The sequence below is a fragment of the Dromaius novaehollandiae genome, chromosome 11, assembly GCF_036370855.1.
Source record: "Dromaius novaehollandiae isolate bDroNov1 chromosome 11, bDroNov1.hap1, whole genome shotgun sequence".
NCBI classification, from domain to species: domain Eukaryota; kingdom Metazoa; phylum Chordata; class Aves; order Casuariiformes; family Dromaiidae; genus Dromaius; species Dromaius novaehollandiae.
The window spans coordinates 25,646,576-25,672,924 of NC_088108.1; the positions used below are offsets into that span (position 1 = coordinate 25,646,576).

General features: G+C 42.4%; 1 protein-coding gene across 3 annotated transcripts; it reads right to left on the bottom strand.

The window, feature by feature from the left end:
• Positions 1-1,487: 1,487 nt before the first annotated feature.
• Positions 1,488-26,332, bottom strand: KIF4A (kinesin family member 4A). 3 transcript variants are annotated; one of them, XM_026096038.2, is made up of 31 exons: positions 26,252-26,332; positions 25,861-26,003; positions 25,565-25,679; positions 24,732-24,922; positions 24,335-24,427; positions 23,069-23,235; positions 22,731-22,825; positions 22,408-22,527; positions 21,053-21,228; positions 20,031-20,092; positions 19,280-19,412; positions 18,746-18,804; positions 18,432-18,537; positions 15,309-15,374; positions 14,813-14,998; positions 13,994-14,097; positions 12,550-12,694; positions 11,903-12,013; positions 11,042-11,125; positions 10,314-10,427; positions 9,928-10,083; positions 9,422-9,516; positions 8,838-8,967; positions 7,803-7,973; positions 7,282-7,389; positions 6,382-6,459; positions 6,189-6,290; positions 5,358-5,519; positions 3,815-3,934; positions 2,951-3,073; positions 1,488-2,329 (listed from the first exon to the last, which is right to left on the bottom strand). In XM_026096038.2, exons 1-31 carry the CDS (start codon positions 26,295-26,297, stop codon positions 2,144-2,146), a joined length of 3,747 nt encoding a protein of 1,248 aa, XP_025951823.2. In that variant the 5' UTR covers positions 26,298-26,332; the 3' UTR covers positions 1,488-2,143. The 3 variants fall into 3 exon arrangements, with proteins under 3 accessions (XP_025951823.2, XP_025951822.2, XP_025951824.2); XM_026096037.2 differs by having other exon boundaries at positions 19,280-19,415; XM_026096039.2 differs by lacking the exon at positions 2,951-3,073 and having other exon boundaries at positions 19,280-19,415.
• Between the last annotated feature and the right edge of the window lie 17 nt (positions 26,333-26,349).

Below are 26,349 nucleotides of genomic sequence, written 5' to 3' on the forward strand. Positions count from 1 at the left end.
AGCTGGCAGTGTCATACAAAAATGAATGCAACCTCTTCCAGGTGCAGGTGCTTTCCATGAGCAAATTTGATTGACAGATTCCCCCCACCCACACTTTACCACAACAAACAGAGCCTCTTCCAGCTGTAGGCAACTGGGGCCCTAAGGGAGTCAAAATGAACCACAATCCTGAGCAGCTGTTTTTCAGGCCTAGGAAGGAAGACATGGCCTCTGCCCCCATAGCTGTTCCCAGACCAGTGGCCACCCACACCCCAGGCAGGAAGAGCAAAACCCTGCTCTCAGCCCACAAGCTGCGTCAGTGGATTTCCTTTTAAATACTCACTGGTACAAGTAGGACAGGTTTACTCAAACCACAGAGCTTTCTTACCTTGCTTTTTCCCTCCACACTGATTTGTTTCCTTTGTGCTATCGTTTCACTCCCCACATCGAACCTGTGCTAGGATTATTTTATAAATCCCTGTGTGCAGGATAGGAAGGAGAGTTGCAGGTAGTGTTCACAACTTACAAGCTTGATTAAAAAGATGCTTGTTTTAAAGCCAGTTACTTTCAAAGCATATGAAATCTCTGATAGTTAAAGATGACTGACTCTAGCAAAGAAGCCCTCTACCAGCTCTTGATTTGAGCTGACTGGATGCAGGATTGCCCCAGCTGCTAGTGTCCTACAGAGATCATAGCACATAGTACCTGTGAAAGCACTTCCAGTTACAGCACTAACACTGCTTGTGCTATGGGCACACAAGAGCACACACAGAGCCTTGCTCTGCTACAGTTACTGGAGAATTTACTCATGGAAGGAATATTTCAACACGGGAGAACTGTTAAATCCTCACAAAGGAACAACTTCCCCTTCACTGGGCATTACATGCTAATGTCAAGGGCACTGTTGCTCATTCACATTGACCATGGCAATACTAACTTTATGCAGGAGAAAGCATCCAGTTATCCTTTGATGTTTATTAAAGGCTTGTCTGAACCGTGAAGGTGCAGATGAGCCTGTGCTACTTGCACTGAACCAGGTGGCCATGGTTAATGCAGCACCAAGCCCCAGAAGATAAAAGGCAGAGGGCTCTTAAAGCTCAGGGCAGGTGCAGTGCTGACACAGACACAAGACTTGGAGCATGGCAGAACAGACTTGTACCTGTGTGCAAGTCATCCTGTAGATGGTGGTTATTACTTACCAGCACAGAAAAACCCTTAATATGTTTTAAATTAAGACAAGCAGTATCACTTCTTCTGTAGCTCAAAATCAGGACTTCAGGAAATGCATCAGCACTACCCTTTTGGGCTTCCTGCTTGGGGTGAAGTAGAGCACAACTAGATCTAGAGAGAGTCCTCACAGTTAGCAATGCAACAGCTGTAATAGTTTTGAGGTAGATTTTAAATAATGATGCTAATTGCAGAGGTCCCAGAGTGGACGCAATGAACCACACGGAAAATAGAAAAACAAAAAAACAAAACAAACAAAAACCACCCCCACACAACAAGCCTCCAGTTTTCTTTAGTAGTTCCTTTATTAAAGCTACAAAAACAAGTTAAAATTACTACAATATTCACATATGGCTAGCTAGTTTCTAACTTCATTGAACAAAGATCAGTGCCCAAAGAGGTACAGAAAACACTGACCATTTCATAGCTGCTAGCTAGTTTAAGACTAAAGACAGTGTCTCATTAAGATCAAGCACCATCAGAGCTCCTGTGGTAGCTTGGAACAGTTCCTCATTCTGCACTGGAAGAGACAGTGCCCCGATCGCCAGTGCAAATCCAAAGACTTTTTCAAGATCACAGATTAAAATCGTACACCCAGCGTGTTCACAGCTCAGGATGAGGAAGGCAACTGGAATGAGCAAACTGGATACAGCAATTCCACTCACTACAGAAATTCCAAAGAGGAAAGAGCTTTTCTCACCATCGTTCTGGTACAAGACATCCACCCAAGTCCCACCCACACAAATATTTAGAAAGAATTGGACACAATCTAGGAAGAACTAGTGTTCGATTCCCTTGCTGATGCCAGCAGCTGTCAGGCAAACCAGCCACCAGGCTTATTCTGCAGCAAGAGATCTCAACACCTTTTTAAGTCACCAGCATCTGTGGCATTCAAGAAGTGCAGCACAATCCACTTGTGGGGCATCTTACAGGTCCCTCAGTCAACTTCCTCTTTGACAGGGGTACAACCTGAGAAGAAGCTGGTAGTGCTGCTCAGCATTCTCTTCTTTCTCTTTACAAATGGTATCTGGTTCTCTTGGGACTCGTCGTCTCTCATGATCAGGGAAGCAGCGGTGCTGGGCTTCTTGATAAATACCTCCTGGTCCGTAATATCCTTCAGAACCTATCAGGAAAGCAAGGTAGATGATTTTGAAGAAAGCCAACCAGCTTTCACTAAAGCTTGGAGGCAGCACATATAAAATTCCCCTGGCCAATTTCAAAAGATTTGCTGAATTTCTTTACTCAGGTCAAAATCTAAAGACCAATTCACAGGCTGAGCTGGAGGAGACAGCACTAGGAATCAGTATCCTGAGGGTACACAGGAAGTTAATTGAATTAGTTTAGCTGAGGCAAAAACTACTCTGACTTCGCAGCTGAAGTTAAGAACAATAAGTTTAGATGTAAACAGATACAATTCTGTCCTAGTTCCCCAGTTCTGTCTCTCTTTTATTGCTAGAAGGTGCAGCAGGAAAGTAGGGGATGTGAGAGTTAGTGAGATTAGCACCTCGACTCCAATTCCTTTCACACGCACTGCACAGGAAGATGGTGTGCTTTAGTTTTCATACTAAACCTTAGGAGTTCAGCATGCTCAGAACTTAAATATCAGCTGCCCTGAGAGCTGCAGTGTCTTCAGAAGCTCCTGGCAGCTGTTTATTTTCTTTGGATTTTGTGTTCATCGCTAACCCTAAATGAGATGTGCACACATTCAGAACGACCTGTTCTTTCTCTCAGCTTTGAGCAGTACCTTGGTAGTTGGAGTGATAAACACTGGTTGAAAGAAGGTCTCTCCTGCAGTCACTTCAGTGGGGTCTTCTAGTTTGAAGGATCCTTCAGAGTTCCTTGTTTGGTCCTCACACAACGTGGCATCCTGAGGGGCAGCACTATTCTAAAGCACTTTTACAATATCCAGCTTTCCCTTTCCTACCAATAGTCAAAGAAATACTAGGGGTCTAAGTGACCTTCTCTCCAATTTCAAAGCAATTCTTAGAGCATCTGGCATCATCTACCATCAGGCAATTGGTTTCATAGAATAGTGAACAATTAAAGAATTGCTGCCTCTCAGCAACACAGTATGGGAGGTCTCTGCTTCAGATATCCAAGGGCAAGGCAGACCTTTCCAGCAAAACTTCTAGTGATCAGCAGTTGCTCATGAACCATCCTGATGCTACAGCCCCCCACCCTAACTTATTCCTTCCAACCTTTTAAAAACACCTAAAAATGAGTTAAGCTTTTTTGCAATTTGAGGCCAAAAATAAAGCTTTTACTTACTAAGTGTAAAAAAAGACTTAAATTTTTTTGTCCTCAGATTTCTGTCTGACAACTAGCAGTGAGTTATTCTAAGTGATTTGGGACATCACCTGAATTTCTGTACTTTAGTGCAAGAGTTCTGCAGTAGAAAAGCTGGGACTCTATTATCATGAATAAGCCATTGAGTTACCATGATATTTACAAAGGTTTCAGAGAGGTATGTATGATTTAGCTTGACAAATTGTGCATGTATGCTAGTAGCACAATTGCTTATGTATTCACCCAGGTTTGCTCAAACAAAACATAGGGTCTGGGTGCCTAGTGCAAGCACTTTCACATCCACAAATACAGCAGCACTCACCGAAAAGCCAGGGTCTCTGTTTCTGCATTTTGTTGAGTCACAGTTACAGCCTTCGGCGCAGCCCACCTTCTGCCTCCTGCAGCCACACTGTCTATTTCCACATCGGCCTTTGCAGGAGCACTAGATAAGAGAAAGTTTTGTGCAGAAAGAGCTTTGATATTTTATAAACTGCATCTAGATTTCCACAGCTATGAACACGTGAAGCAAGCTGAAGGACAGTACTATCCACAAGCTATCATGAACCTTCTAATTTCACTGTCAGTCTCCCATCCCAGGAGAAGAAATAAAGTCCTCTTTCCACCTCCTGAGCCATCTCTTGATCAAATAATCTCAAAACAAGCAGCTTTGATTTTGTAGTCCCTGACTTCAGGGTACCCAAAAGGAGGCCAGTCTCAGTGTCAGTTGAACAAGGTAACATATACACACAAGAAGACACATCAGTATCGCCATACTTAGGGTCCTCCATCTAGACTGAAGTGACCTGATTTAGCTACTTCATGGCATATTAGAGCAGTGAACCCCTTTGCATGGTCCAGCTTCTACAAGCGGCAGTTCTGCATTGAGAAGTAACTTGCACCAGGGTTCCACATATGGACTCAGAAAAGCAAACTGTTAAACACCCTACTTCCCGCAGTGTGACCAAAGCCAGATTAAACAAACAAAACCCCGCCACCCATACAACCCACCACACAAGCACAACAAACAGCCTCTTCCCCCCCCACCCCAAACACACACCACCACCACCCTTCAGTACTGCAATTCAAAATTCATCACTTCGGACAAGCAGTGAAAGAAACTAAAGTTAGATCTTAAAATGCATAGGCTGCTCTGTGGTAACTCCCAACAAAAGCAAAACATGTAGCGATTTACCCCTTAGTGAAAGGGGAAGAACACGTCTCATGATGGAGGTCTACCTTCATAGCAATTCAAGCCCGAAGAGGGCTGTTAGCTCACATTGACTCATATTCAGCACTTAGAAAGAGGAACCTTGCATATCACCTCTTCTACCCTGGCAGGAACTAATCGAGTGGAAAGCTGAAGCTTCAGGCTCAGCAGACTGATGTGAACAGAAGACAGAAGCTGTAGATTTTGTTGTGGTCCCATACAGTGGGACCAGGGACTGCAATACAACACAGTGGGACCAGTACCATGACAGTTCACCCCATTTTTCCCTTAAAACAGGCTCTATAGAGGGATACAGCAGCTGTTAGTGCACACTTTTGCTGTCATCTAAAATGTCTAGGCCAGTTGTGCAGCCAGAGGCAGTACAATAGAACGCATTTTGCTCATGGTAGAATCTATCTGATGAAAAATCATTTAGAAAAGTGTTGCTGAGACTGTACTTAACTTGCTTTTTCTGCCAGAAGATTATAAATAACCAATGCCAGGAGTAATATCAGCTTAAGACTGCTCAGAAGATTAGTGGAGACACCAGTCTCACTTTTTCCTCTGTACACACACTAGATCCTCAGGGACGCAAGCAAGTGGTTCCCTTGTAGGTAGTAACAAGTCAAAGGCAGACAGTTAGGTAACTGGATCTTACCCCCATCATGCTTTTCTTTGCTCCTCTGACTGCTTTTACTGGAACCCACTCTGCATCCTCCAGCTCCCCTCCAGACTCCCCCGAGTCAGAGAACAGCTCTTCCACATCCATTTCTGGGGTTGGTGCACGGGGTTTTGCTGTCGTTTGCTGGCGAGCCTTTGGCTGCACACAGAAATAAATAAGGGTTGAGGGCTCAGAAGAAGTGACAATAGGTCTGTATTTTATTAAGGTAGGGTTTTCAGAGTCCTGTCAGCCTAGCCCCATTTCCCTCAGACAGCCAAGGGAGATACAGAGTCAGGGAGAAGGCAAATCATCAGACTGGCAGTTCAAACACATATTTGGTTTAAATTGCTAAAGTTTTTAAAAACATAGTTGACAAATCCTTAGCAAATTAATAGATTTGTGTCACAGTCTTGGCAAAATGATTTTGGATCATTTATTCCTCCCAGCACTAAGATTTAGATCTTTTGCAGGGCAGTGATTAAATATTCTATGACAGAGGCCTTGCTCCATGATTCAGAGACTGGAAATGCTACAGAGATAACACCTGGATTACTGAAGAGGATACAGTCAGACATCATTAGACAGAGGGCACAGAGTTTTTAAAAACAGAAAAAAAGTACCAAATAATTCCAGAAATATTTTAAAAATGGAAGCCTTAAGGACTGCCTGAAGTAGAGACCAAGCCTACTTCAGTAAGCAGAACAAGATGCCTTGAAAAAAGCAAGCTGGCAGAAAGAAGCCAAGACTATTGTTAGTAGCCAACGTAAACATCCAGAAAGAACCCAGGCACAATAGAAGCACAACAACTAGTAGGCAGCTGCTCTTTACTTTGGGTGGAACGTAATCAAAAGGAGAATCTGGGGACTCAGATGGCACTTGCTGAATGCGTCGGAGCCTCTGTCCACTGGCAACTTGGAGAAGCAGCAGTTTCTGTTAAGACGGACAAAAGTTAGCTTTGCAATATATTCTTACCCCACTGCCAAGAAGCTCTTATACGGCTTAGGTCTGTACAGCTCTCTACCTGTTTAAGAGTCTCATTTTCCTGGAGAAGTTCTTGGTTCTTCTCACAGAGCGCTCTCATTTTCTCCAGCTCTTCCTCCTGTTTGCAAAACACAAGGAAATCTATAGGCTTACATGGGGGCAGCACAAATAGTTATTTGGGACAGATTTCTCTATTTGGATCTTTCTTTCAATGTCAAAGGGGTTTCTCTGTATTTTCCAACTGGACATCAGCTTTGGTTTCTAGAGCAGGAGAATCATTAGTGCCACTACTTACTTTTATGCATAACATTGTCAATACAACCGTGAAAGGATCCAGTCTAAGTGATCATTTCAGATCTAAAACTTCCTCTATTTTGAAGGCTTATCTCCAAATTAGGGTCACCTAGGACTGAAGTAACTTCAATACAATCACTATGTCCTTCCTCAGTAGCTTACTACATCACTTAATTCTCTTAGCTACAAGGCAAGAGGCAGCTTGTAACATGCTAACATCATCTTATAGACAGTTCTCCTCAAGCTAGAGTTCCTCCACTGCTGACAGCACAGACTGTGCTCAGCAAAGCACTAGTAACAGGGCATTGACTGTCCTAACTAAAGGTGTTCTGAACATGGAAGAAGTTTGCACGAGCTGGTCAGAGTGCAGCAGGCCTCGTTGCTGAAATTAAGTTTATTTTGTCTATGGAAGAAGATGCACAAGAACAAACAAACAAAAACAAAAAACCCCATAGGCTTAGTTCAACCTGTATAGCAGCTATCTCAAACTCCACATAATCAAGCAATCATAGTTACAGACGGAAACGCCCTTAGCAACAAACCCCTTTTGCACGTTCCTCACTCTAAAGCTACTATTTCAAATAACTGCATGTGCAACAGACACCCCAATGAGGAGACCCCAAAAAACCATATCCAAAAACTCTACCTGGAACTTGAGTCGCTCTTGTAGTTGTTTCTCCTGCTCATTTAGTGAATCTTCCAGTTTCTTCTCTGCTGCTTCTTTTTGCTGAAATTGGCTGAGGAGGTACAGAACCTACAAGCAAGATAACAGAGCAGAGACAAGCAAATGCAAATTCTTGAAGAGATATCTGGCAGATTTGACATTGAAGGCCTTGGCAGTTTTCTCAAAAACGTTGTTTTCTGCTATTTCCAGCATGATTCTGTTTCGATCCATTTTAAAAATTAACGTGCTCAGGCACTACAACCTCACCTCAAGCAATATGGAAAAGTTACTGGATTAAAAAAACTTGCAAGGGCCAGAAGATGAATAGGGAAAGTTTGGCGCTTTTGCCATCTATCCTGCAAGAGGCCAAAACTTAAACAGATAGATAGCAACAGATCAGTCTTGTCATGCCACTCTTGCCTTTTTCCCTGAGCAGATACGGGAATCAGAGTTCCAAGACATTTGCACAGGAGCTCCCAAGATTTCTGTCACTTGTGTTTTACCTTTTCCTGGTGCTGCTGCTCCTGCACCAAAAGTTGATTTTGGAACTCAGCCTCCAACTCTGTTACATGGTTTCGCTCTTCAATCAGCATCTTTTGTACGTCTGAACAGCTAGCTTTACTCTGCTGAAGATTGCTCTCCAGCTTGCTTTCCTGCACTTTTGAGGAGACCAGCTGAAAGACAACAGCAAGGAGGTTGCTTGGGTCGACGAGCTCCACATTGTGTAATGTATTTAAGACAGAAATGCTTCAGTGAGAGTAAAACAGTTCTGTTTAGCTTATAACCACCTTATGAAGGGGACCAGCCATCAGCAACAGAGGTAGCAGACAGGAGGTTCACAGCTGACAGCCAGTGTGGGAGCACAAAATGGAGATAACAGGAAATCTTGCTAACAGTTCCTAAATTAATCTCCTTTCCTGCAGCACTTGAGATGTGAGGACTAGAAGAAACCCAGTGAATGCTCTCCCATATTTCTTCCTTCATTCTTTTCCTTTAGTTTCTAAGCATCTGGGACTGCCATGTGATTTTGTCATTAAGTTACTCTGGCCTTAATTCCATATTAGCCTGATCTCTACTCTCTTCTACTCCCAGTCTTCTTCAAGCTTCTCTCATCCCAACATGCATTTCAGTGTTCCCTCATCTGACCTCAGGAAATACTCCTCTTGCTTTTCTCCAGATTGCCTACTTATTCTGGAATTATTTTTAGGTACTTTTTATGTTTTCTTCCACTTCTGAAATTTGTCTCTTCCCTTTTACTGTTCCCAAGCAAGGCTCCTACAAGCACAGCTTTAGCCGATACCGCCAAAACAGTGTCTGTTGTTTCCCTGTTCCCTGTTCTTTTTGGATTTCACTCCCCAAAATGATCTCGAGTACAGGAGAACATTTTAATCAGAAAACATGAAGGAAGTTAACCTAATCCAGTACAACAGTGCTTCACTTCAATTTATCCCTGCTCTCAGCCTATTAGTCACTTCCTTTCATTCTTGGCTCAGAAGGATGAGGTTTTAGCAATGAAAATTGGAAGACTCAGGATTTACCTCTCCAAGGAGATACTTCAAAGCACATTTGGCCTCCAGAATTGTTGCAATGTTGTCCCAACGCTGTTTCACACGATCACCATTGTCTGCATCCAAGAGTTTCTGCTGTAGATCTGCTATCTGAGCACTCCTTTGGAAGAATACATGCATTTGAGATGAAAGCAGACAAGAACCTGACCTAGTGCCTGAGCTAGAACTACCGTTATCAGAATGTTAGACAAAATAGTACAATTTAAAATTTTACTACTTAGTATGGCCACTGGAGTGTGCAGTTCTGCACTACGGACTCTCTCCTCCCTTCTACACCTCCAATTAAAGCAAGAGTACGGTGTTCACCTCATTTGAAGGGGATCACAAACAACTAAGATGAGAGCAACCTTATTTTTGCCTGAGTAGTATCCTCAGCTCCCCATATTTTGGAAATTTTCAAGCCAGGAAAACCACACACTCTTACTTCATAACTTTTTTATGTTAATGTTATGAGCTACTTGCGTTTCTCTTGTTTCACAAAACAGCTATAGAGATGAGGAAAAAATAGAGGTAAGGCACAGGCTGTACACATCAGCTTTGTAGTGCTGCTTTACCTTAGCTCCATCTCAGTTTCCAGGCTCTCTATCTGCTTTGATATGGAAAGGTCCATCTCCGATAACTGCAAATCCGCGATGGAGTAGGTACGTCTCTAAAGAATTGCAGCAATAGACAGAAGTGAACAATGGCTGGAAAAATGTTATGAAATAAACAGCATGCAAGACAGGGCTTTCATTTGTAGACATTTCAAGAGAGGAACAACATTATTATAAAAGCTTCCAAGTATCTTTTAATAGCTTAAATCCTATTGCTCCTTTGCAATAGAATAAAGTCTTCAGTATGGGCTGTGACCTGCTCACACCTGTCAGATTCACTGTACCAACACGTCACACCAGCACCTATGTTCCCTGACGTGCCAGAAGACAGTGAGAACATTAACCCTTACTTCCAGAAAAGGAACCATCTCCATCTCCCTTCTCCGGGGGAAAGGATTAAATAGCAGTGAACTAGACTAAGTTACAGCCAGTGGTTTGGGACAGGGGACACTATTTCCCTCTCTTACCCGGAGCTTTGGAGGTGGGTTCTCCCCAGCTTCTTTCTTCTCTTTAAGCTGAAGGAGCTCCTGTGCCAAGATCTTTCTATCCTCCAGAAGGTCAGCAAGGTGCCGTCGAGCTTCCTCAGTACTAACAAGGACCTCTACTTCATTTGCAAGCCAGCTCTGGAGGAAAAAGAATAAAGTGGTTCACTGTAGTCTTAACTTGGGACTGGCTCCTTCTCCGAAATGCCTTCACAGCTATACTGAATAATTAACACTGCCTCCCTTCATGGTAATAACTCACTCCATGTTCCTTCCCTTTGATCTCCAGCTGTCAAGCCCCAGCAGCATCTAACAAGTTCACAAAGCCCTTTACCTATTTTTTTGTAGGGATGCACAATGCAGTTACCCACCTTTACTCGTGCAGCGACTCCTTCCATTCCCCGATTTTGACTCTCCTTCCGTTTGTCCGCAGCCTCCCGTTGTTTCTGCAGAGCATCCTTTAGACGCTTGTTAGCAGCTGCTGCCTGCAAAACATTTTACACAAAAGCTTAACAATAGTCACCTCACCTAGGAATCCTGCGACAGTTAAAAAAAACAAGACATTCACAATGCAAGCCACTGACAGCCAGTGAGAAAAGAGTGCATAGTTTCAGATTAACACATCCTAAACACAACTTTAGAATTAATCAGGGACTAGAGTCCCTTAGTTTATTTCTTTTGCTGAAAGTCTCAATTTATAAAGAATCTGCTTAGAAATTAGAATGGCCTAATAGCAGAAGAAAACATCCAAAAAAATAGTGTCAGATGTATGTCTTCTCTGCAGCTATCCTGAAATAAATTTGAACTCCAATCTAGCAAATCTATTAGAGCTGATTTTCTATTTTCTAGCTTGGGTATCCATAATAGACAACAGCCTGATGCTCAAAGGGTAATTTATCCTTTAAGGGGCAGATTTAATTAGAATCCCTCAAAGGATACCAGACAGAAGCACAATGTTTTCTACAGAAAGAAAAACGATTATTTCCAGACCTCCAAACTGCTTTTAAGAAGTTTCTGCATAGTCCACTACAACCTCCAACAACATTTTGCAATCCTTTAGAAATTGGTCAGGAGTTTCTAGCATGTACTGGCTCCTTACCTCTTCTGTTTTGCGCCGAAGTACATTAGCCTGCTTCTGGAAGTCTCGTTCTAGCTTAAGTAGCTCATATTGCCTCTTGCGATCCTGCAGAGAAATACGTTAGATAGAAAAATGACACGTCATTTTAATAATTATGGCCAATTTCACATTTCATGACAATTTCACACTTCATGGAACAAAATGGTTGCATAGTAGAATGGCAAGTTTTAGTGCTTCTTGATGATGATTTTGCTGAACATTACAAGGTTAAGCCACATAGTGCCTTTATGAAAAAAAATGGCCATTAGGCTTAAAGCAACTAGAAAGGGCTCCACACTTTCTACCAAGAAAGTTTAGGAACCGGAAGGTTGTAAGAGATTGGAAGTCACAAGTCTAAGACATAGCGTCCCAAAGCATTTAGGAGCTAACTTCTTACAGTAAGAATTTTTGCAAGACCAGAAATCAAGAGGTGCAGATGTCTGCTGTCCATTAAACTTGAATGCTGCAAGCATTGAATTTCATTAACAATTCTTGCTGCTTACTTGCAGATTCAATATTCCTTAATATATTACATACCTCCCACTCTGTGACCAAAACCTATGACTTTAAATACTTAAAAATATTTAACGCTTTTGCCTTTTGCTTCAGGTCTGAACGATGACGACTGTCTTGACAGCTTTAAGATCTCCAGATATAAGCGAGTGCATTTATGACAACTGGTGAAAGGTGGCAACCATATGAGCTAATATTTTGTTATCTTCAAAGCATTCCCCAGATGTTTTTCAGATGCCTGTTAAGCTAAACAAAGCCTTGCAGCAAACCCTGATTAATTGTTTCACTCTTCAGAGGGAGGTACAGTTTGGGGGCTTATTGTTTGCTCACCCGTTCTTTTAGTTGGATCACTTCCTTGTCCTTCTGTTGTTTCCACTGCCTAAATTTCTCAGCATCATCTTTCATCTGGCGTATCAGCTGTACCCTTTGGTTTTTCATTTCCTGAAAAATATGAACAGCTAGGAAAATCGTGCAGTTCTTACTTTCTGGATAGTTTCAACCTACACTGCCCTGGTGTGTGTGGGGAGAGTGCAGGAAATATTACAGTACGCTGCCCACTCAGAGGACATGCCTAAACCCAGGAATTCATCTTTAAAGCCATAAAGGGAAAAAAACAAAACAAAACAAAAAAAAAACAAAAAAAACCCCACCACACACACAAAATCACATGCACAACACACATGCGGAAATCAAAGTGAAGTAAAGTGACTTGACTGAGGCAACAAATTCTCAAAATAGCCTGATACTTTAGACTTCTTTTCTCTACCCAAATCTCAGTGGTTGCCTGCCTATTTCATCATCAGCAATTGCACTCATGTAGGAGTCACAGAGGAATCTTGGAGGGGGGGGAAACGACACCATACACCACACCCTGGTGTTCTCAGTCTAACAAAACAGAAATCATCAGCATCTTCCACCTGGAAGTTGCTCTGTCTATACTAGGACTAGTCTGAAATCTGCATGTCAGGATTATTTACCCTGATCTCCTGGTTCAGTTTAGAGACTGTACGTTCTGTGGATTCCTTCAGCTTTAAGAGCTTTGATTGCTCATTCAGCTTCTTCTTCAGCTCATTAATTTGCCCTTCCAACTCCTGAAGTCTTTTCCGACGCCGTTCACTCAGTCTGTAAAGAAATTCCATTTTAAATACAGACCCCTAACTACTGTCATTCTCAAGCAAATTTAGAGGCTCCTTATGAAAGATGAGACAATGCTGTATTATCGTCTTTCCTACTAATCCTATCACATTTTTCAGCAATTCATTCACCTGCTCTGATATGTTGAAGGGAAGCTAGAGCCTAGGAAGCCCACAGTACCTCACAATTCAATAGCTACTTATCCAAAATTGTCAGGGGAACAGTCTTCTGTAAACTAAGAAAGACTCGGACATAAGCTCAGTTATTTTCAACTGACTCAGCACTAAGAGGGAGTTAAAGCGTAGAACAACCTTGTTGTGACCACAAGGTGGGCAAGAGAGGGCCAGATACCAGCAGAGAGACACTCGATGTTCATGAGGGGTTTAAACAGGATAGATTTAATGAAGGACTTCCACTCCAAGCTGAACCCAGGAACCACAATGGGGGGGTCCCCGGCAGGAGGCTGCTGGAGGCATAGGTCTGATGCACAGGTCAAGTGCCCAGGTGGGACTCCCCCATGTAACCCAAGGGGCTCCCCCCTTTTATCTACTAGAACTATTTCCTTATCTTAGCTGTGCTAACTGTGAGAAACTACTGCCTGGGAAGCAGCTAGACATTGTAGACAAAACAGAATATGCATGCCTGGTTCAGATGGGAACTTGGTCAGTGTGTAGTTTCACATGCTGGGCCTGCTACTACGTACTCTGCCAGTCACCAACTCCTCACCAGATCTTCCATAGGTGTTCTCACTACACTTCTGCTCATCCCTAGTCCTGTTACAAGAACCAATACTTTCCACAGACTGTCAAGAGTCACAACCAAGAGATCAGTGCTACTGAAAGAAGCCAGGGCACAAAGGGCGAGAGAGTTGTCCAAGCTCAAAGCCTACAGCAAATCTAGATTTTCTTTATACTCTAGTTCTTTAGTTATTTTTAATTCACAAGTGAATTGTAAAGGGCCTCCTTTTCAAATCCTCAGAACAGCAACAGCAGACAGGCTAGCCTCCTCCTAGTGTATATACATATGTATTTTGTTTAATGTTTGGAAAAATATACATAGCTGCTCCTTTGAATTGTATGACTAGTCCAGATCTTTATGTCAGTTTAGGATAAAAGTTTCCAACACTCTGCCATGGATCAGTGGTGCAGTGTTCTTTATCTTGTTTGCATCAAAATAAGAACTATTCCAAATGGCTGAAGTAAGGCCAACACAATGAGTTTTCATAGGTGTGTTAATCACAATGATTTTCAGTACTACAAGCCACATAGCTTGTGCAGTCACTCTTACTTGGCTTGGTTGACATCCTTCTTTGCCATATGCAGGGCGAGGATCAGGTCCTCCTTTTCTTTTTGCAAACTGCTAACCTCTGATTCTAGGTCCTTGATATTAGTCTGAAAAGAAGGACAGGAGTAGTAAGCCCCCAAAATAAAAACTTTGAAACTCTACTCCCAGAGACAAAACTTTGAGACAGGGGACCTTAAGGAGTCCTGTTTCTTCCCAATAGGCTGCAAAACACCCTGTCTGAAAACAGCATCAAAAAGGCTAGTCCTCCATACACGGAAACTGTAGTCAGTCCATAGAACCACTGTAATACAAACTAAAAGTTATGACTGAACAATTTCAGAGATGGGAGATACCAGCACAGCTGATGAATAGGGGAAGCCAGCTCAGATGGCTACATGATGGAAGTTAACAATGAAGTACTTTCATTTTGGCTTGGTGCAGCCAAGCAAATCTGAGTTAAAAAACAAAAAAAAAAAAAAAACCCACACTGTTCTATTTCACACAGAACAGCCAGTGACTACTGGCTTATTTCAAGGAAAAGACCATCTTCTGGTAGTAGAGTTGTTTGTAGACAACCAGGAATGTTTCTTCCTCTCCCTCCCCTCCATTCTCCACCAACACTTGTAGCTAACACCCCTGAATCTGCCCTGCGCCCAAGCCAGCAGTGAGTGACCCAGCTTCAGTAAGTGGACATAACTAAAGACATGCTCACAAAAGGATAGATCTTCTTCCTGCTTCTCTCTTCAGCAGGGAAGAGACTGCTTTAATTGGGAAAAAGAAATTGAGCAGATCCTTACAAGAGCCATTTTGGAAAGAGTTTACCTGGTATTGAGACTGAATAGGCTCCAGCTGACTATCGTTCTGCGTCATTTTTTTGGCAAGAGCCTCCTTTAGAGCCAGGGCTTTATTCAGTTCAGTCAGCTCTTTGGACATCTGTGCTTGACGGAGGGCATGTTGAGTGGTGAAGTCACCTGGAGATCTCTTGGTATCCTGGCCCATTTCTGCTTGCTGGAGGAGAGACAGCCATGAGCTAGAGGCACCAATCCCAAGGTCTCTAACTATGCAAACACAGTTTCTGCAGAACATTTCAAATTCATTTTTTACAGAAAACAATTAGATTCTCAGAGATGAGAACAGGTTATTGATCTTAAACTAATTTAATAAAGAAGGGTGCAGAAAAGCAGCACACACGAGTGGCACACTTGTAATTTAAATGCTTGGTAAATAGACTAGTGTAGGGATGCAAAGAAAGGAGAAGTAATATGGGATAAATCATTCCCCTTGGCAAGGTCTATGCTGTTGGACTCCCCTCACTTACAGCTGAAGCATCTTGTTCAGTGTCTGCCATCTCTGCAGCAGCTTCCATCATGGCAGCACTTTCACTCTGTACGGAACAAACAGAGAAAACTTTGGCATAAAGTGAAAGCTAGAGAAGTAAGATAAATTAATAGTGGCGTGTTGGTGCAGGATGACAAAGCCCAAGTTATTCTCCTCTGTCCAAAAAGCTGTCTCTGGAAAGAGACCACCACCTTTCTACTCTAGTAGTGAGCAGACCCCTCCCAGACTGGCTGGGCAAGGCATTCTTTATAGAGGCATACCTTGGAGATACTGTGGGTTCAGTTCCAGACCACCAGAATAAAGCAAATGTCACAATAAAATGAGTCACACAAGTTTTTTGGTTTCCCAGTGCATATAAAAGTTACATTTACACTATACTGTAGTCTATTAACTGTGCAATAGCATTATGTCTAAAAAGAACAATGTACGTACCTTAATTAAAAAAAAACTTCATGGCTAAAAATTGCTAGCCATCATCTGAGCCTTCAGTGAGTCAATCTTTTCACTGTTGGAGGGTCTTGCCTCAATGTTGATGACTGCTGACTGATCAGGGTGGCGGTTGCTGAAGGCTGTGACAATTTCTTAATACAACAATGAAATTTGCCACATCAATTGACTCTTCCTTTCATGAAGGATTTCTCCGTAGCACGCAATGCTGTTTGCTAGCATCTTACCTACAATAGAATTTCTTTCAAAATTGCAGTCAGTCTTCTCAAACCCTGCCACTGCTTTATCAGCTAAGTTTATGTAATATTCTAAATCCTTTGTTGTCATTTCAACAGTGTTCACAGCATCTTCGCCAGGAGTAGATTCCATCTCAAGAAAACACTTTCTTTGCTCATCCATAAGAAGCAACTCCTCATCTGTTAAAGTTTTATCACGAGATTACAGCAATTCAGTCTCATCTTCAGGGTACACTTCTAATTCTCTTGCTATTTCCACCACATCTGCAGTTTCCTCCTCCACTGAAGTCTTGAACCCCTCAAAGTCATCCATGAGGGTTGGAATCAACTTCTTCCAAACTCCTGTTAACGTTGATATTCTGACCTCCTCCCAGGAATCACGAATGTTCTTAATGGCATCTAGAATGGTGAATCCTTTCCAGAAGGTTTTTAATTTACTTTGCCCAGATCCAGAGGAATCACTATCTACGGCAGCTATAGCCTTATGAAGTGTATTTCTTAAATAATAAGACTTGAAGGTCAAAATTACTCCTTGATCCATGGGCTGCAGAAAGGATGTTGTGTTAGCAGGCACAAAAACATTAATCTCATGTACATCTCCATTAGAGCTCTTGGGTGACCAGGTGCATTGTCAATGAGCAGTAATATTTTGAAAGGAATCTTTTTTCTGAGCAGTAGGTCTCAACAGTGGGCTTAAAATATTCAGTAAACCATGTTGTAAACAGATGTGCTGTCATCCAGGCTTTGTTGTTCCATTTATAGAGCACAGGCAGAGTAGATTTAGCATAATTCTTACGGGCCCTTGGATTATGGGAATGGTAAATGAGCATTGACTTCATCTTAAAGTCACCAGCTGCATTAGCCCCCAACAAGAGGGTCAGTCTGTCCTTTGAAGCCAGGCATTGACTTCTCCTCTCTAACTATAGGAGTCCTAGATAGCATCTGCTTCCAATATAAGGCTGTTTTGTCTACATTGAAAGTGTGTCGTTTAGCGTAGTCCACCTTCATCATTATCTTAGCTAGATCTTCTGGATAACTTGCTGCAGCTTCTACATCAGCACATGCTGCTTCACCTTGCACTTTTATGTTATGGAGACGGCTTCTTCCCTTAAACCTCATGAACCAACCTGTGCTAGCTTCAAACTTTCCTTCTGCAGCTTCCTCACCTCTCTCAGCCTTCATAGAACTGAAGGGAGTTAGGGCCTTGCTCTGGGTTAGGCTTTGGCTTAAGGGAATGTTGTGGTTGGTTTGACCTTCTATCCACTAAAACTTTCTCCATATCAACAATAAGGCTGTTTTGCTTTCCTATCATTCGTGCATTCACTGGAGTAGCACTTTTAATTTCCTTCAAGAACTTTTCCTTTGCATTCATAACCTGGCTAACTGCTTGGTGCAAGAGGCCTTGTTTTCAGCCTGTCTCTGCTTTCAACATGCGTTCCTTGCTGAGCTTAATCATTTCTAGCTTTTGATTTAAAGTGAGAGACATGCAACTTTTCCTTTCACTTGAACACTTAGAGACCATTGTAGGGTTATTAATTGGCCCAGTTTCAATATTGTTGTGTCTCAGGGAATCGGGAGGCCCGAGGAGAGGAGGCAAGATGGGGGAACAGCCGGTCGGTGCAGCAGTCAGAACACACACAACATTTATCGATTAAGTTCACCATCATCTGGGTGCAGTTTGTGGAGCCCCAAAACAATTACAATAGTAACATCAAAGAACAGTGATCAGATCACCCTAACAGATATAATAATAAATAATGGAAATTTGAAATATTGCAAGAATTAGCAAAATGTAACACAGAGATGTGAAGTGAGCACATGCTGTTGGAAAAATGGCACTGATAGACTTGCTCGACGCAGGGTTGCCACAAACCTTCAGTTTGTAAAGACTGCAACATCTGCGAAGCGCAATAAAGCGAGGTATGCCTGTAATCTCTCCCAGACTCCAGCACTGCCAGCCAGTTCCTCACAAGGGTAAGGAGTCTAGGGACAGGGAGAAATGTCTAGCAAGGGAGAACAGAAGTTCTCAATTAGACAAAGATTTGGCAACTTCTATTAACAACTCCATGTCTCCGCAATTCAGGCTGCTGATTAAAAATACTGAATTTATAATGCAACTTCTAGCTTCTGGATTGTAAATCCATGCTAATCTCCCAACATAGGTTTCTTTTCTGGAGACTCATTTATTCTCCATGTGCAGCCACTCAAGCACAGGTGGCCTTTCTGTAGCATTAAAAGAGCAGCAGGATGGCTTGCTTTAAAGTAGATATCAAAAGTCATTTAGTGTTTATAAATCCTGGGGCCTTAAGCAAGGTTTCTGCCGAGTGGAATCCACTGCTCAGCAGATTGGCAGAATAGCACTAGGTTTCATTAGTGACCTCATTTGACACACTGTCTTCTTTCCCTGGATTCATTCTTACCTGCAACTGAACCAACACTTGCTGCAGATTGCGAATCACCTCTACGTTTTCTTTGAGTTCCTGATCTTCCACAGTCTCTACCAGCTTCTGCAGATCAAGCTTGCATCTGAAACACAGACACAGGAATGAGTCCACCAGTCTTACATGGCATGTTTGTGTCACACATGTCAATATATAACAGCTTTCCCCACCCTATATACAAATGAGTTCTGGATGAATGAACACAAGTTTTCTGTATCCAGTTCATCCCAGCAAGAACTTCTGATGCTGAAAGGCATTTCCTCAGCACAGACAGGGTGTGGAAACAGACTTACACAGCATGTTGCTGAAGTTGCTCTAGTTTGGCATTCATCTTCTCATTTTCTTGTTCTGTCTAAAAAAAGACAGAATTATACTGAATTGTAGGAAATGCAAGATGAAAATAAGGAGCCAGAAGACACAGAAAATAAGTTATTTGTAGCAAAAGATACATTGTTAGTCCATGGCAAATCTATGCACTGAAACATCTTCCATTATTACTTCCATCAGTTTTAGACTTAACTTTTTTGGTAAGAAAACAGATAAGAATAAGGATATACACTGCAAAGAATCAAGAAGAGAAATAGCGCATGAGCAAGTACTGGCACTTAAAAAGCATTTAAGCAAAGGAAAAGCTGAATGACTTAGGTCAACTCTTCCCCCTGAAGTCACCAGATCTGACTACCTGATAGCTGGGTATTTCAGATGAATGTGAAAGTAATACTAAAGAGATTCTTAGTGTGTCATTAGTACAAGAGCTGCTATTGACTAACCACCAGCTAAGAGGAAAGTGATGCAACTTAAACTCTTCTCAGGTAATTGAGCCTTACCAGAATCATCCTTTCCAATATCTGCGCTGTCTGACCAGCAGCCTCACTCATCCCTCTGCTCAACTTTTCATTCTCTTCCATTAGTGACTGATTCTTCTCCATCAAGGACTGCAGATTCTCTGAAGGCGCCATACTGCTGAAATATCAAGGACCAGCTTGGTTGTGAACATGACTTCGCTAGAGTTTTGCGATGGCATTAAAATTACCTCCAAGTTTCCTAAATAACTTGCAATGAATATAGTTTGCAGCAGTGGAACAAAAATAACTGGAGGAAGTCTAATATGAAGTCAAAATTGCTGAGCAATACAGCATACCAAATGTAGACTTTTGCAAGAAAAAGAAAGAGACTTTTAAACAATAATGCTGGTTGGTTATAGCCAACAGCAGGTCTAGAAACTGCATTTATTTGGGTTTTGAAACATCCTTAAGACAACACCCATGCATGTCACCTTTTCCCTGCATTTTGTGCTTTTAAGGACAATGGAGGTGGATTTGGGGCATGCAGGCAGAAGAGAAGAGGTGGGGATGGGTCTAAGAAACAGATACCTATGTTCTCTCAAATTTCCTACAATTTATTTTTGCAGTCTTAGGGGTTTTGCTACAAAAATAAACAAGCCGTAGATGCATGGAATTTCAGTAAGCATAACCAAAACCCTCACCCTACAGCACTGTCACCTACAGCAAAGATCTAGTGCTTTTGGCAGTGTATGGTGTGTATCAGCTACATTGAGCTTGAATCTACAAAGCTTACTTGATAGACACTGGGAGGGTGCCTCCATGGGCCTGCAACAGTAACACCTGTAGTTGTTGCACCTAGAAACAGAAACAGTTACTACTTGTAAATCTTTCATACAGTCACTATATTGTTGAAGGAATTACTATTAAGGTACTTAGTCTTAATGTGTCACCTGCTCCAGAACAATTGCCCTTTCATTGTTTTCTGGGGAAGGGATCATGTCTCTCTCTATGGTACCCAAAGGAGTTTGCTTCTAAAAAACAAAAGCTACCTCCCACTCACAGAATCAGAGGAGAGGTCTCCCACTTTGTTAGTGCTGAACCAATGGTCCCTTGCTGCCTTTCACACGAGATAAAAAGTCAGATTGCTTTTATTCCTCAGCTGTGTGAATATGTGATTTGGATTTACAGTATCTTAATAAACATTCACTAAATTCTGGTGAAATCTCATATGAAAAACACTTTACTTGCTCCATTTTAGAACCAAATCATTGAGTGCTCCTATGGAGGGTTGGCATGGAAGAGTAAGTATATTATATGCTTACTGCCAAGTGCGTGCAGCAAACCTGGTTTAACTGCCATTGGTAGACAAGCCCTTCAGCACTTCTAGCTTTAGATTTAACCAGTTCATTCCAGTTTACGCAGTTTAAGTCCCCCTGAAGCTAAACCCACAGGAACACTCCTCACTTCCCACTCTGTGCTAGACATAGCTGCATAAAGTGAGCAAGGCAACCATCACTGCTGGTCTGTCCTTGGCTGTAGGCTCATGGGCAGGCAATGATACATTCAGCAGAAGGGAAACGCAGACTGCACTAACATAACCATTTTTCTGTGACCTCAGTGGTTGCTGTAGAATTACAGGAAATATTCAGTTCCCTTCATAGTACTTACACAGCCATCTCAAGAGACAGAGAGACACATACTGAATAGTTTTCATATGTTCAGCAGCTAGACATCCTATAACTTTGCTTGCTCTTTAATGAGCTTACTTCCACAGGGATAGACCTACTCTTGTCACATGAAGAAAGGACCAAGTACCTGTTGCTTTAGATGATGTAACTCAGCTGCCTGAGGATCCAGATTGACGATTGGCTTATTTTTTATTTTTCTTGCCCTGTCAGCATAACGCAGAGTATTTAAAGTTTCTTCTAGATTGGAATCCGCTGGGCTTACACAAGCAATCATAAGAGTGTGGCTGTTACCACCCAGAGAATCTGAAAATGGGATATAATTGATGCTTTGAGAGAGCACAAGAATGACCTAGTAAGGCATCATCATACCTAAGATAACGTGAGTGCATCGCCATACAACAGATAAAAGAAATCTAGCTGAAATTTTCTGTCATTGTCATCTACTTTCTCCTCTGCTCCAGCAAGTGCTAAAGAGCATTCTTTGCTTGTCAAAGTCCCAGAGTTGCGTTTCAGCTCTAAGCACTGGTGATTTCACACCAGAAGCCTCTGAAACATTGTCACTGTGTTGAGTATATGTAACTTCCCATACGGTTCTTTCAGGTTCTTTCCCCTCCCTTCTCTCACACAGCAATAGGCAAGACCTTCATGGCTATCCAGACATCTGAATTCTTATTATTATTTTCCAGTTTAAAGAAATAATGACTAAGAACACATCTGTTCAGATGATTAAGGTGCATGGTGTTTTATCCTTTGTTTTTACACTAACACGTATTTCTAATCAAAAGTTTTAGGTATGCAAAGAGGGCCCCAAACCCAACTCTGCATAGTCCAAGTTCCTTACATTCGATATTTTCAGATATCTAAAATACTGAAGAGTCTAGCTTTTGGTAGCAATTTAACTATCAAAAAACAAACAAAAATCCATTCAGTTGCATTATTATGGCTATGCCCATATTAAAATATTAAGACTAAGTTATATTAAAAGACTTACAACGATTGAAAAATAAGCACTATAACAAACAGATTCAGACTAAGAAATTCTAAACACAAAGATATGAAGTGCACATTTAAGGCATAGACAGCCTGAGCTTCCTTCTGGCTGTGATATCCTCCAGTAAGTAGCTACAATCAGGATATAATAATAGGTCTCTGCTTCCAGACTAAACTTCTCACCTTCCTTCTCCCTACCAAAAAAGGATGCACTAAGTTTATCATGTTTCTTCCCATCACAGAGGAACTGCAGGACCGGAACTTATTTAAGTGCCTGTCTCAGTGCAATTGTAACCTAAAAATCAGAGTACAGAAAAGGTCTAGCTACAGCAAGAAGGGGAACGAAGTCAATAAAAGCAATCACATTGTCAGCAGCAGCCTCCCATTTCAGAACATAGCCGTATGGCTTTCAGTATTTTTTTTTTTTTTTTAAATACTTTGTTATTTAAAATGCCTCTGTAGATTTAGGCTTTATCGTTATCTGGTTCTTACCTTGCAGCAGTCTTGTTAACTTTGAGTCTCTGTAGGGGACAAAACCACCCTTTTTATTTTCATCACCAAGAGCACTAATTACATTCCCCAGGCAGAGAAGACCTCTGTTAATATTGATACCTGCATACAAACAGATGACAATGAGTAGAGCTACCTCAATAGCTAGAAATTGGTTATTTCCTGTCCTTTTATAAAAATGCAAAAAGGTAAAAGAAAAAATGCATTATACCTAAAGAACTGCTTTGCTTCTCCTGACAAGGACTCAATTTACAAACTCAAAAGTGGTAAGAAACACAAGCTATACCTGTCCTCTACTTACTGACCTTCCTTGAGTCGGTCTCCCTCAGCCTTGGTCTTCTTCTGTCTCTCAGATCCGGCAAGATCAACCAGGTGTAGCTTGGAGTGAAAACTGCTGTTCCTATGGCAGAAACAGAGTATTTTACTCTCTCAGGTAAACATGTAGCTAGGAACAGAACAGTCTAGCTGTTAGTATAGTTGAGCTACTGGGCTGAAAAGTACAGTTCACAAAGACAGCCAAATAAAGGAACTGCCTCAACTGTAGCTTGGCTGAGTTCATCCAAGACTAGAATAACAGACTACAAAATTTGCAGTAAGTCTGACTCCTAACTGCTGCTAGAAGTAGCTGTGCTGTCACACTTACTTGTCATTTTTCTTCTTCTGATCAACAGAAATGGTGAAGATGGCATGTGACCGGGAGGACTGGGAGTTCATTGCTGTGGAGGCCACTGTTCTGGAATTGTTCCCTTGCTCTAGGCAGAATACAGTATCCTGGGCACAGGTGACGTTTCTTTCTGTTAACCCTATAATCTGTATTCAGGAAGAAAGCATCATTTATCCTCTCTTTCCTGTTTGCTCCTTACTTACTGCTTCACAAAAATTCTCTCGTCTCAGACTACAGCTGATGAAGCAAAGTCCATGCAAACATACGTTCACACAAAGCAGTCTCATTTTAAGGGAGAAGTTTAGTATAGCTGCCCTAGCAAAAATCTGCTCTGAGCTTCACATCAGTATCTTCTAAATCACATCACCTCTGTCTCACCCCACTCCTGCATACACATACCAAGCTCTTCTGTGCCTGAGAGCCAGCTGGGCAATGGGATGGAAGCAGGGCTGCTCAGTACTCCATGGAGAAACCCACAGCAGCCCTGGGATATCCCCTCGCCCGGCTGGTACCACAGCATCTAGGCAGGGGCTGAAAGCTGTGCCAGTCACAGGAGGAGGAAAAGGAGACTGAATGATGGGGGCAGAGGAATTGCGTGAAAAGCATAAGAGTGGCAGGTATTAGGGACATAGAGGACAGAGGGGACTAAGTAGTAGGGACTAGTAGGGTCTACTGGTCTCTGTTCTTGGCAAGCTTGAGCTTTCCTGAAAAAGCCTGGAAATCCTATCTCCCCGGAACATGATGCTACTACTAACTGCTTAATTACCATACAAGTAGGTAGAGCAAGCAGCAGCATGAGGTTTTTCTGCACTATACTATAAATACACATCTATAGGAAACCGTTAAAAGAACACGGTAGTCATTTGAATAGCTCGTGTCAGGATCCTTTTGTTACACACAATTTCTGCTAAACTGAAGAGCACAATTGCAACAGTGAAATTTGATTAAAGGACCTAAAGTACATATTCGTCTAAATCAGTCTTCAAGAAGAGCCATAAGACTTGCAAACAGCTTTGTCATGAATGTCTAACCCTATTGGTCTTACTTTTTGGGAAAACTTAAAAGCTCAGCAACAGGTCTGTTTTGAGATGAGCTAGCAGTTGTGATGATTTTATACGAATATGTTTATACAGAGAGCAGTGTGAGAACAGTCCTTAACAAGACAGACAATTGTTTTATTGAAACATTTGTCCCTAGCCACGCTGCTTGTGTACCCAGCATGCATCCATTTTTAACACAACAGACCTTTATCCCTTCTTTAGGATCTTCCCGGATACTGATTTGAGCAGACCGTTCTCTAGATGGGCACAGTAGGTCTAGAATATCTTCATTGTAGATCTGAAAATATCAGAATAGCAGCTCAGAATTAGCAGCCTTGCAAGAGAACAGCTTACATAAAGAACAATGTACAATTAGGCTCAGATCGGAGCTAACTTTGCAGGACACCGTACCATTTTACTTTTAGTGGGAGATAAACAGGACTCAGAATTCAGATTCTGAAGACAAGACCTTATAAAATTTTAAGTTTTGATTTCATAAATTCCTATTACCTGAATGAGGCAGCCTCACTAAGGCTCACTTTGCTTACAATTCACAATGTTGTAATATTTTGGGGGGAAAAATAAAACAAAACAACTTTTACCTCTAAATAGGAAACTTTGAGGATGAATTCCCAATCCTGCCTCTGCTCCTTTTCTTTAAATAGCAGTTTGATTACGCGAGGGATGACCCCCACACTAGGTTCATGCTCTTGATTGGCAGTGTAGGTACCTCCCATGGAGTATGTTTTTCCAGATCCTGTCTGTCCATAGGCTAAGACAGTAGCATTATACCCTACAGAAATAAATAATGCCTAGATTAGAAAATCAGGTGGAGGCCAGCAGAATACTTTGACAAACTAAGCAGCATTCCAGTAAAAGTATCCTTCCAAAAAAGTACTACTGCTCACCACCAGTTTACACAACCTTGATGCACAAGTCACAGTTAACAACATCAGAGGAAAAAAAAAAAAAGTCAATGAAAAACACCCCAAAGCATAGATACAATTATTTTTCTAGCTTTTTAAGGACAATGCTACTGCTTTAACTAAAGAGAGCCATAGATACTCTGTCATCCCAACTCCACTCTGGCATCAGTTAAGCTTTCTAGTATAGGATGCTTATCAACTCATCATATTACTCTTAACAAAACTCTCTTACCTTTAGTAAATATCTTCAAGAACCAAAATGACTCAATGAACATGTGTAAATTGTCTTGAAAGCCCTATAGAAACCTACAGGTTATAAACAGGCAAGATTTGGCACTTCTCACTGCAGGCTAGAATCAGGGTCTAGAGAGCAGAGAGTTTTAATTTCCAGGAAGATAGAAGAAAAAAGGACTCAGAACAGAGAACTGAACAGTGTCTTCTTTCACACACTTGAACCCACTAGATACCCCAGCACTTTAAAACAGAGTTTGAATTCAGTCACTACAAACCTTTGAAGATGCCTCGTATGAGAGGAGCAACAGCCGTGTTGAAGACTTCCTCTTGCTCAACCAAGGGATCAAAAACATAGTCATATGTGAATGATTTATCATTGCCTACGATTACCTGCAAAGAAGATGAGAGCGAACACTGCTGACTACACTGCTGTAGGGGCTTGAGGCTGCATTCAGCATAGAAAGACATAGGTATATACATCTATATAGAGATATATAGATACATGTAGGTGTATATATATACAGGTATATGCAAGGCTGACCCGTCAAGCGCAGCAGGCCGGCTCCCCTACCTGAGGCTCCCCCGGCACGAAGGAAAGGCACATCTGGCACCCTTCGCTGGTCTCCTTAGGCACCAAGGGCCGGCAGCGCAGTGCCACACGCACGGGGATCACCTTGTCATCTTCTCTCACCATTTTCAGCTGCGTGGGCTGCCCTGAGGACGAGCAGAGAGGGATGAGGCTCTCCGGGAGCAGCGCCCGCCGCTGCCATTACGGTATTAGCCGGGTCCGCTCAGTGTCGGACCACGCGAGGCCTAGTGCTGAGGCGCGGGAGCCCCGTTACGGCCCCGGAGCCTCCCGGCCGGGAGGCTCCGGGGCCGTAACGGGGCTCCCGCGCCAGGCCTAGCCGATCCGCAGCCCTCCCCAGCCCCGCAGCCGCCTCCAGGCGCCATCCCGCACCCACCTGCCTCCGCCGGCCGTTGCGATGGCGGCTCCCTAACGGCCAACATTCAAATCGGCGGCGGCGCGGCGCGGCGGCCAATGGCGGGGCGCCACGTCACG